This window comes from Gopherus evgoodei, chromosome 2 (assembly GCF_007399415.2).
Source record: "Gopherus evgoodei ecotype Sinaloan lineage chromosome 2, rGopEvg1_v1.p, whole genome shotgun sequence".
Lineage (NCBI taxonomy): Eukaryota > Metazoa > Chordata > Testudines > Testudinidae > Gopherus > Gopherus evgoodei.
The window spans coordinates 681,488-691,878 of NC_044323.1; the positions used below are offsets into that span (position 1 = coordinate 681,488).

Sequence of the window (10,391 nt, forward strand, 5' to 3'; positions counted from 1 at the left end):
CCCAGCTTACTCCGCACTCCCCAGCCCTGTCACCGCGGGGGGCAGCGGCCCAGCTTACTCCGCACTCCCCAGCCCTGTCACCGCGGGGGGCGCCCACCCACCTGGCTGAGGCTGCGCAGGCCTGAGGCGGCGAAGAGGGGCCGATGCGCCCGGGGCGCTCCGCTCTCTGCGGCAGCAGTGGGTCTGACTCGCGGGCGCAGGGGCTCTCTCCCCGAGTAGCTCAGCAAACCCCGTCAGGGCAAAAGGGACAAGGGGGGGTCCCTCTACTCCCCCTCAGGCAGGGGAGCGGTACTGGGGGGCCACCCGTGCTTCTCCGGGCAGAGGGGCAGGCAGGCAGGGCATCGCCTGTGCCCCCCCCCCGGGCACACAGCGGGAGGGGCATCCCCACCCCACCCCTTCCGCAGACCGGAGGGGAAAGCAGTTGGGGGGAATCGCTCACGCTCCCTTCCGACGGGGGGAAGGCAATTGCGGGAGACGGGGGCTGCCTGCCTCCCGCTCCAGCATGGCAGTGGGGGAAGGGACCGCCCATGCCCATCTCAGGCAGGGAGAGTCGGGATGGCTCGTGCTCCCCACAAGCACTCCCCTTGGGCAGGGGGATAGTCGGGGTCGGCCCACACTCCCCTCAGGCAGCAGAGACATAATGGGGAGGGGTGGCAAGCGCTCCCCTCAGGCAGGGGAGGGGGGGTGGCCCATGCTCCCCTCAGGCAGCAGAGACATAATGGGGAGGGGTGGCCCATGCTCCCCTGAGGCAGAAGGGGGGTGGCATGTGCTCCCCTCAGGCAGGGGAGGGGGGGTGGCCCATGCTCCCCTCAGGCAGCAGAGACATAATGGGGAGGGGTGGCATGTGCTCCCCTCAGGCAGGGGAGGGGGGGTGGCCCATGCTCCCCTGAGGCAGAGGGGGGGATGGCATGTGCTCCCCTCAGGCAGGGGAGGGGGGCTGGCCCATGCTCCCCTCAGGCAGAAAGGGGGTGGCATGTGCTCCCCTCAGGCAGGGGAGGGGGGTGGCCCATGCTCCCCTCAGGCAGAAGGGGGGTGGCATGTGCTCCCCTCAGGCAGGGGAGGGGGTAAGCACTCCCTTGGGGGGGAGGTGGCTGCCACACTCTTCCCCTCAGGCGGGGGGGGGGGCTTGCACTCCCCTCTGGCAGAGCTGGCCTCCCCTCCTCCCCACTCCAATAGGCTTAGCCAGCCCTCCATCCCCCAGGGTTCACCCAATCACAAGGCTCCGACTTCCTGGGACAGGTGAGCACCCTGCAGCCTTCCCCCATCTCCTCTCATCTGCCTGGCAACAAGCCTGGCTCCCTTCTTCCTCACCTCCCTTAGCCCGGGTTAGGCTGGTAATCCTGAGGGCTGCAGCAGAAACTTTGAACACCTGGCCCAGGGGCACACCCCTGCAGTAAATCTGCTGCCCCATCTACCTGTTGCATCTTGTCTTGCAAACTTTAGGCTCTTTGGGGCAGGGACTGTCCTGCATTACGTCTATACAGTGAACAGCACAATGGGGCCCTGACCTGGTTGCAGCCTGAGGTACTACCACAGTATCAATGTTATAATTTAACAGTAAAGGACCCTTGGGCCAGGATGCTGCTCAGGGAAACCAGCTTCTGGGTCTACATCTGTGTGAACAACATGGCGTAGGTGAGTCTCAAAGATCTCTACATGTACAACAAGCTGTTCTCAGCACCACCATTCCCTCCCAGCTTGTGTAGGCTGGGCCCAAACCCTCTGGACTAGATTTCAAACTCCTTTCTCTCACTGGTGAGCACTTATCCTAAGCTCAGTCCCCCGGAAATCCGTGGGGCCAGAAACTGTTCCATTAGGGTTGGAATGGAATTCACAATCAGGCAGATATGGAGGTTACTTCCGAGGATCTTAATCTGACAATTTTTTCAGTAAGCTTTTTTTTGTAATTATCACAACCATGTCAAGTAAGAATTCTTTTTAAATCACTTCCCTGTCTCATGGTATTTCAGAGCGGACGGATAAGTGCAATGAAAGGTACTGATGCTGCATGCTAGGCTGAGCTGCATTTGGCAGATAGTCTGTTTCTGATGGTATCTTTGTTTTGCTGTTCACTTTATTATTGGGCATTTTGAAAAGAGGATTCGAGAGAATGCACGTGAATGACTCTCAGGGCAACAGCTCTACTCACATGGGTACAAACATAGCAGTGGTTCTCAACCTATTTATCATTGTGGGCTGTATATGCAGCCCACAATATGTTACCTGGGCCACAGGTTGAGAACCAAAGCGCGCGCCCACCTCCACCAACCCCCTAACCCCAGCACCTCCCACTCAGAGACCCCTCGACAGAGTGGGGCCAGGAGCAGAGCCCCGGGCGGGGGGCCAAGCAGCAGGAACTCTGGACCCCACTGTATGCGGTCAGGCAGGAGACTCGACACTGGACCCAGCCGCATGAGGCCCGATGACAGGGCAGTTGGGTGGCAGGTCGGACCCCAACCCCGCGGGGCCAGACAACTGCCCCAACCCTGGACCCCAGACCTTTTGGGGCCAGGTGGTAGCGCTGGATCCCAGACCCCCTGCTGTGTGGGTCTGGGCAGCAGCCTTGACCCCCCACCACATCGGGCAGCCTGGCCCCCATCATGCAGCCCGGAAGCCTTTAGCTGTGTGCTAACTGGGCCGCATGCAGGCCACAGGTTTAGAACTACTGGAACAGAGGAATATAAATATTATCCAGCTACTTCCCTTGGGGGATGGGCCCATGTGGAAGAGTCCCCGTTCGAACCCCTCCTGGAAAGTCAATGGGACTGACTCACTCAGGCACTGCTGAAAATGTCCCCCAAGCAGTCTGTTACTTCAGTGGACTCCTGGACATTTATCCAGATTTCACGATGCTTCACAGGTTAATAGCAGCCCTGTTATGTCTCAAGCATGGAATCCATCATTTGAATGGTGCCTGAGACAGCCCCAAGGGAAAGATGTCCGCTGCCATCAAGAACACTGAACATGAGCCAGTGACAATGATTAAAAATTGTAAAAGAAAGTGAATGTGTTCCATTAACTGACAGAGATGGTTTCCCCTTTCCAAAGGGCACCTTACCTCCATACCATAAGCTGGGAATCCTGACTGACAGGTCAAACACCTATGAACACTGAAAAGTAGCTCTCCTTGGTTTAAGAAAGATGCAACTACCTTTAGTGTAATGAATTAGCAAGAGAGAAACACAGGAAAAGAGCGACACGCTTCCCATGGAGCACTGAGGCTGCCTAGCTGTCTTTTGCCACCGTGGGAATGGACTCAACTGTTAACAAAGCAGCAGCCTAGACCTCTCCACAGATCATCCCGCTGACATTCAGTTCCCTGTTCAACACCCAGAGACTTGGTGTCACTCCCTTGCTCAGATGCCATCATGATCATTGTCCCCAGCCAGAGTTCCCTGGTAGCATTTAACTCAGCATCTACGGGGGGAACTCCTTTTGCATCAAGTGCAGAGACACAGGCTCTCCCCTGTGCGCTTTGCCTGGCAGGTCGTGCAAGCGTCTCTGTGCTGCCAGCGTCCCCCAGAGTTTCTCCCCAGTGTGGATGCGTTGGTGTCCCACCAGGTGCTGCTTGCGGGTGAAGCTCTTCCGGCACTCGGTGCACTGGTAGGGCCGCTCTCCCGTATGCAGGCGCCGGTGGGTGAGGAGATGCTCCTTCCGCATGAAGGTTTTCCCACACTCGGTGCAGCCATAGGGTCTCTCCCCAGTGTGGATCATCTGGTGCCTAATGAAGTTCGAATGGTGGTTAAAGCCCCTCCCACATTCGTTGCAGATATACAAGCCCCTGCTCTTCCCCGCATGACTCCTCTGGTGTATCATGAGGTTAATCTTCAGCTGGAAGCTCTTCTTGCACTCAGCACAGGTGTATGGCCGGTCCCCCGTGTGGGAGAGCTGATGTTTGCTGAGGCTCGACTTGTGAGAGAAGCTCCGCTCACACTCAGGGCAGTTATAGAGTCTCTCCCCTCGCTGGATCTGTGGGCAGGATTTGAGACTGTGGTTTTGCTTGAAGTTCTCCCTGTGCTCGGGGTGTGTGTGTGCTTCGCCATGGATCCTCTGGTGCAGTACGCACTGCTGCTCGTAGAGGAAGCTTTTCCCACATTCAGAACAGACGTACGGTGCCTCTCCTGGGAGGCTCTCCTCTTGGACAATGATTGTGGTGAAGTTACTGAAGTCTCTCTCGCCTGCAGCCGAGTCCCCCAGACTGTTCCCATCAGGGTATTCTCCCTGGATGCTGACGTTGCCCTGATCGTCACAGATCGGTTCCTGCTCAGGGTACTGGAAAACAGTCTCTTCTGGTCGTCCAGGCAACATGCTGTACAGCTCCAGGCTCACCGGGATTCCCTCCTCAGCTTTGACTACAACCTTGTCATCTGCTGGACTCAGAGGAAAAACCAAGAGTTATAGTCTTCTGCCCCTTGTCCATCCACCACCTGCCTCTCAGCACCCTGTCATCTTTCTGCTTCCAGGCACCATCTGCCTGAGAAAACTGTCAGCAACTTACTGCCCCACTCTAATAACCCTACACAGGGAGACAGCGAGCAGGGACTTACGGCACAAACACAGTATCTAAGTGCTAGCCAAGGAGGCTAAGAGACTTAGAGGAGAACATTCCTTTGCTATAAAAAGGAGAAGAATCAATTCCATTCCAACCCACCTTCCAAAGAGCCCAAAAAGAGATGGCTGAATGGAAATCCAGCCTGGTGGGAAGCTGCGTCTGAGCCCTGCGAAAGCGGTCTGAGAAATGCAGTTTGAGAGAGAGGATTATCTGACAACAGTCTTAGAACACTAAGAGCTGACAATGGTCTCTCTTGACTGACAAATTCCTGTTGCACTCACTGTTTGAGTCATTCTAATCACTCGCTCACCTGTGCTGGGCTCTGCAGAGATCTCTCTCTCCTCTGAGTCCCACTGATCCCTGATGTACAGGTCTTCTTGTTTTACCCATGATACAGTGTCATGAGTAAGGCTCAGCAATTCTGTTTGCAAGGGGAGAGAAATTACATTGTGATTAGCTAACATCCACCCATTCACGTTTCTATTATCTAACGTTTACACAGAGCACCCAGGTGCTATACAGAAAGAATAGAGACGCAACCCGTGCCAAAAGGTGCCTACAGTCTGGGCTAGGTACAGCACGATGCAGGGAGAGATAAGAGCAAACGAGAGGGTTGCACAAACTAAGGCAGTGAAGATGCAGCTCGTGTTGGTTCCTGATTTTTAGGTCAATACAGAAATTTGGTGTGTATGGTGGGGAACCAGGCTGGATTTCACGGCTCTTTGCACTTGCACCCGAACGTTATGGCACTCAGAGTCATTAGTCCCTTTGGAAAATCTTGGCCAGTGGGCACAGGGAGTATGAAAAGCAGCAGGTGGAGGCTCAGTCCTTACCTCCCTCCGTCTCTGCTGAAATATGGGTCCTACCATAACCTAGTACAAACCCTTCTGCGTTGCATTTCCTAATTCCTGGCCCTCAGCTCCAGGGAGTTCAGCCTACTCTGTGCCAGAGAAGGCACATAAGCTTTCCTGGCTTCTTCTCCATCTCTGAACCACTCCATGGCTCTCTCCATCCTGGCTGGCTGAAGCTAGGGCAAACTGCTTCCAAACCAGCCAGCTCTGTGGCTTCACTCGTTGCTCTCTCTGAGCCATCCGGCGTACCCGATGAGTAAAGAACCACCTCCCACTCCACAGCTGGAGGGAGCTCCTGTGCTTGCAGTGCCCCTCCTTCTCTATCTGTGCATCCAGCTCTGCGCAGCACTGTCGTGCCTACCTATCCTGCTTACAAAGCCTCCGCTACTGTAATCTGAGAGCCCTCACCCCAAGTATTTATCCTCAGAACCCCCTCTGTGAGGTAGGGAAGTGCATTTTGCAGATAGGGCATATAGACAACGAGGTTGCAAAGAAAGTCTGGGGCAGAGAAGGAATTGAACCAGGGTCTCCCATGTCCCAGGCTAGTGCCCTGAGCACTGAGCCATCCTTCCTCTCGAACATCTGCCAGCAAAGCACCTCATGACACTCCACATAACTCACCTGTGCTAGACTCCATCGGGATCGCGCTCTCCTCAGAGTCCTCCTGAGCCCCCCCACACGGCTCCTCCCCCCGTTCAATCCTGGACAGAAGGTCAGGTTTGGAGATGGCATAGTCTGTTCACGTGAGAGGACAGGAAGGGGTGGGAGCATTAGTTATAGGCACTGAGTATTATTTACAGACAAGCAAGGGTGATTTTAAACCAATCTGCCCTCCCAGCTCTGGTGCAGGGAGGAGCCCTCCATTCCTGCACGCCGAGAAGCCCAGATCCCCAGTTTTCTCCGTGCCTATTTCAAGCTGCAGTGCCCTCCCCACAAGCCCTGAGACAGCTGGCTGCTAGGAGGGAGGCGCTGGTGGGTTGCTCCCCCCGCCCCACACTCCCGAATTCAGACATCCAAAGGCACAACAGAATAAAGCTATAAGATGTGCTCTGTATTGGTTTCCTGACTATTGCATCCTTCCTTCTCCTGAGCTTTTAGCTCTTGAGGTTGGTGATACCAGAAACTGGGAGACGTTTTAATGGCTGGGACTACAATTCAAATGCTAAGGGAGAGAGAGAACACCCAGCACAGCAAAGTAATGACGGCGAGCACCCGAGTCTTCACTCACCACCCTCAGCAGGAGCACCAGCCCCACGAGTCACAGCCCTCCGCCTAGTCCAGCCCAGCCAATAGCAGTAATGTCAGGGCACATTCACAATGCACAGAGCAGGCCTGGGATATTCAAATTGTATCAGCAACAGGGTGTGTAGGCTGAACACGTACAATGAGAGGGAACTGCTGTTCAGAGCTGGAAAGCTGCAGACAGAGCAATCGCTGCAGATCTCTCCTTCTCTGCTGAATGGAAGGAACGAGTGAAGCACAAACTGAAGGCTATAAGGGCTGCTCCGCTGGAATTATCACTGCTGGTGAAAGGTGCCTGTTGCAGCTGTGGACTGAAAGCCTTTATCCACAGACTGGATATTGCACTACCAACAGCACCGCAAGTCCTAGAAGGACCATCTCTAGGGTTTACTTCAGAGATCATTGACATTCTAAGAGATGAGTGAAAGAAAACTGATCCTTACCCAGTGAGATCAATGATTCATAGTTGCCTTTCATCAGGTTTTTGTAAAGGTCTTTCTGCCAATCGTCCAACTTCCCCCACTCCTTCTCAGAGAAATAGACGGAAACATCATCAAACGTCACTGGCACCTAAAATCACAAGAGTTAACCATTTGTAATATAGGTAAAGAATTTTAAACAAAACACGATGTTAACATGACAATATCCACTTAACTTAGGGTTTGCCCTTTGTTTATGGGCTTTCCCTCAGTTTTCTATCCAAGTAACAATGCCAGTATCCAGCCAATCTAGATTAAGCTTGTAGTATGAATACAAGACACTAAATTAAATGCTTTATTTGTGTTCAGACAGTGCATAAGGGGCCCTGTCCTCCAACCCCTCAATCACACAGGAAGTCTTTACTCATGTGACTTCAGTGGGGTTACACACCCTGAGTTGGTGTGCTAAATCAGATGAGAATCTTGCGATTCAATCTAAAAAAAAAAAGAGCAACTCTATGTGGCAAAATATGTCCTTTGTTAACCTTCAGTGCTTATCACTTCTGTTCCTCGTGGCCCCTTGGTTCATGTTGTCCTGACCTGCTCAGATATATAATACAGCCTCCTTACCTGAAATTTGTTTTATATACGCCAGCAGCTACACCATCAAGCCTTCCTTGCTTCTTCACTGCTCAAACACGTTGTTTTATTTTTCTCATTAAAGATAAATTTAAAAGAGCAATTCAGTATTTCTGCCATTTTAGACTCCTGATCATTTATCAATTTCTTTCTCCTCAGATAAATGTGTAAAAGCCCTTTTTACTCCTGTTAGCTCCACAGGGCGTGGCTACACTCGAAACTTCAAAGCGCTGCCACGGGAGCGCTGCTGCAGCAGCGCTTTGAAGTGTGAATGTGGTCGCAGCGCCAGTGCTGGGAGAGAGCTCTCCCAGCGCTGCACGTACTCCACCTCCTCATGGGGATTAGCTTCGCGCTCCCAGCGCTGCGGCACTGTTTACACTGGCGCTTTACAGCGCTGTATCTTGCAGCGCTCAGGAGGGTGTTTTTTTCACATCCCTGAGCGAGAAAGTTGCAGCGCTGTAAAGCGCCAGTGTAGCCAAGGCCACAGAAATCAAACTGCCCAGAAAAGCAGTGATGGCACAGAATCCAAATGACTTGGTAAGCAAGGATTGAAGAAGCCAGAGAGAGTGGAGGAGGAAAACCACACACTACAAATTATATTAAAATAAAAGAGCACATATGATACAAGAGAGGATTGTTTCTCTTCAATTCCCCTTTCAATATCTGATCCAGCTGCAAGACGTTATAGCTCCCCCTCAGCACCAGCTGGGATATACTTACCTTCGGGACTTCTCCCTTAGTGCCTGGGGGAAGCCTCAGGATCCAGAAGTTTCTGTTCTTCAGCAGGTTCTCCATATTTTCCAGCCTCCTCTGCATCAGTCCATATTCCTGGATGAGAGATCCCAGCATGGCCAGTTGGTTACTAAACTCCATCATTCCTTTCTCTGTGTCAGATATTTTCTTCTCAGCTGTCCCTGTTCTGCCCTCCAGACTCAATAACTGTGTGGCATGGGAATCCACCTTCCTCTCCACGGCTTGAATTGCAGCCACTACAGTCCATAGGGAGATCTCTGCGGTTTGCAGCTGGGTTTCTCCCACAGCAGTTCGCTTGGGGACAATGTGGGGTTGCAGAGGAGCCAAGTGCAGGGACTCCATGTCCCATTCCTGAGCCTGGGTGCAAAGACAGAAATTGAGAGAGTTGAGGTCTTGATCAAACCTAGGAGAGTCTCCTCCAGCCCTTGTCTACATAAGATCATTGTACCAATTTAACTAAATCAGTTAAGAAACTGCAGCCCCACAGTGAGGGCACTTTGACTTCAATATAAAACTGCCCTATAGCCATGTATCTTAAGTGAGTTCCTTACTGACAGACAATGGACGGGGTAGATTTCTTAGACCACAGTGTGAGCATCTGAGATCTCAGTGTTGAGCCAGCTGCTTTGCCTGTTATTTTCTATTTTTAAACCAGTGAAATAATTGTACATCTACCTAATCCCTGGCGTGTTTTTACAGCTGTTCATTTGAATGTTATTACATCTTTTTTTGTGGACACTGTGGTAAAACTGCTAAGATGGCATTTCCCGCTCAAGAGGGGGCGGTCAAAGGGAGCAGTAGCAGGATGGAAAACACACGAATCTGCTTCAGGGGGTTCGCAGAGGTTTGCAGACCGTAGCCGCATCTCAATGGGGGTCTGCCCTCCTGCTCATCACCCTTCCTACAGGCCATCACAGAAGAGCCCTGGAGAAAAAGGCCGCTGCTGCTTATGGCAAAGTAACCTGAAGAAAGCAGCGCTGTCATGTTTGCCTGTGATGCAGGGCGGCGAAGATTTGCAAACCCGGTGCTTACATTTTGGCTTCTGCACTTGGGCGCCCTGGTTTTAACCCCCCCCCCCCCAAACCAACAACAACAGAGCAGGCAGGGAAGACTCCGGGCAGGTTCAGGGGGCGTTTGGGGCCGGAGGCGAGCGAGACCCGGTGACCAGCCGGCTGTTCGGTATTTCTAAGGCACAAAGCGCGGGGTGTTTGCCGCGCCAAGCAGCCGGGCCCCCCTCCTGCAAACCCGCGCTCCGCCCAGCGCTGCTCGCCCCTGCGCGGCCCCTCATCCGGCCGGGCAGCCCCGCGCTCCCCGCGGCCCGGCTCCCGGGGCCCAGGCCGGGCGGGGAGAAGCTCCCGGGGCCCGAGGCTCCCCCGCCCGCCGGGCCCTTACCTGGGCAGCGGCCCGCTCGGCCATGGCCCCCCCGGGCTTCTCCAGCGGGCCCGGCCCGGCCGAGCTCCGCTCCCGCTCCGGGCTGGGCAGAGTCCCGGCGCCGCCTCGCCACGGGCCGGCCCCGCTGCCGGGCGGAGCAGAGCGAGCGCAGCCGGCAGGGAGGGAGGGAGCCGCGGCCTGGCTGCGGGGCCGGGAGCGGCGGGCGGAGCGGGCGGCAGCGGCCCCTGCCGGCGGGGGGATCGCGGCGCCGGGCCGGGAAGGGGCAGGGCCGCCCCCGGGCGCTGACCCACTCGCCCCCCCGGCCCGGCCCGGCCCGCAGCCCCGACGAGCGCTAGGGGTGAGCCGGGACTCGGCCCGCGGGACTCGGTCTGAGAGTTGACACCCGCAGCAGTGGGGGCCAGGGGACTGTCAGCTGCTGCTTCCTTCCCCCAGTTATCGAGGTCTCCATGGGCCACCCCCCAGTCATGCGGTTGGATAACACTTGGCCTGGGTCACAGGGGGATTTGAATGACGGCACATTGTCCATGGACCCAGCTGGGTCGG

At 54.7% G+C, this 10,391-nt stretch overlaps 1 protein-coding gene across 1 annotated transcript in view; it reads right to left on the minus strand.

The window, feature by feature from the left end:
* LOC115645276 (zinc finger protein 777-like) overlaps window positions 1-9,939 on the minus strand; it is a 28,380-nt gene extending 18,441 nt beyond the window's left edge. Inside the window, exons 1-6 of the mRNA XM_030549673.1 lie at window positions 9,849-9,939; window positions 8,424-8,813; window positions 7,089-7,215; window positions 6,025-6,138; window positions 4,863-4,973; window positions 3,530-4,370 (exon numbers count right to left, since the gene is read on the minus strand). Of these exons, the coding sequence (XP_030405533.1) occupies window positions 3,530-4,370; window positions 4,863-4,973; window positions 6,025-6,138; window positions 7,089-7,215; window positions 8,424-8,813; window positions 9,849-9,872 (1,607 nt within the window). The 5' untranslated portion in view covers window positions 9,873-9,939. The remainder of the gene's footprint in view (window positions 1-3,529; window positions 4,371-4,862; window positions 4,974-6,024; window positions 6,139-7,088; window positions 7,216-8,423; window positions 8,814-9,848) is intronic.
* Window positions 9,940-10,391: the final 452 nt, after the last annotated feature.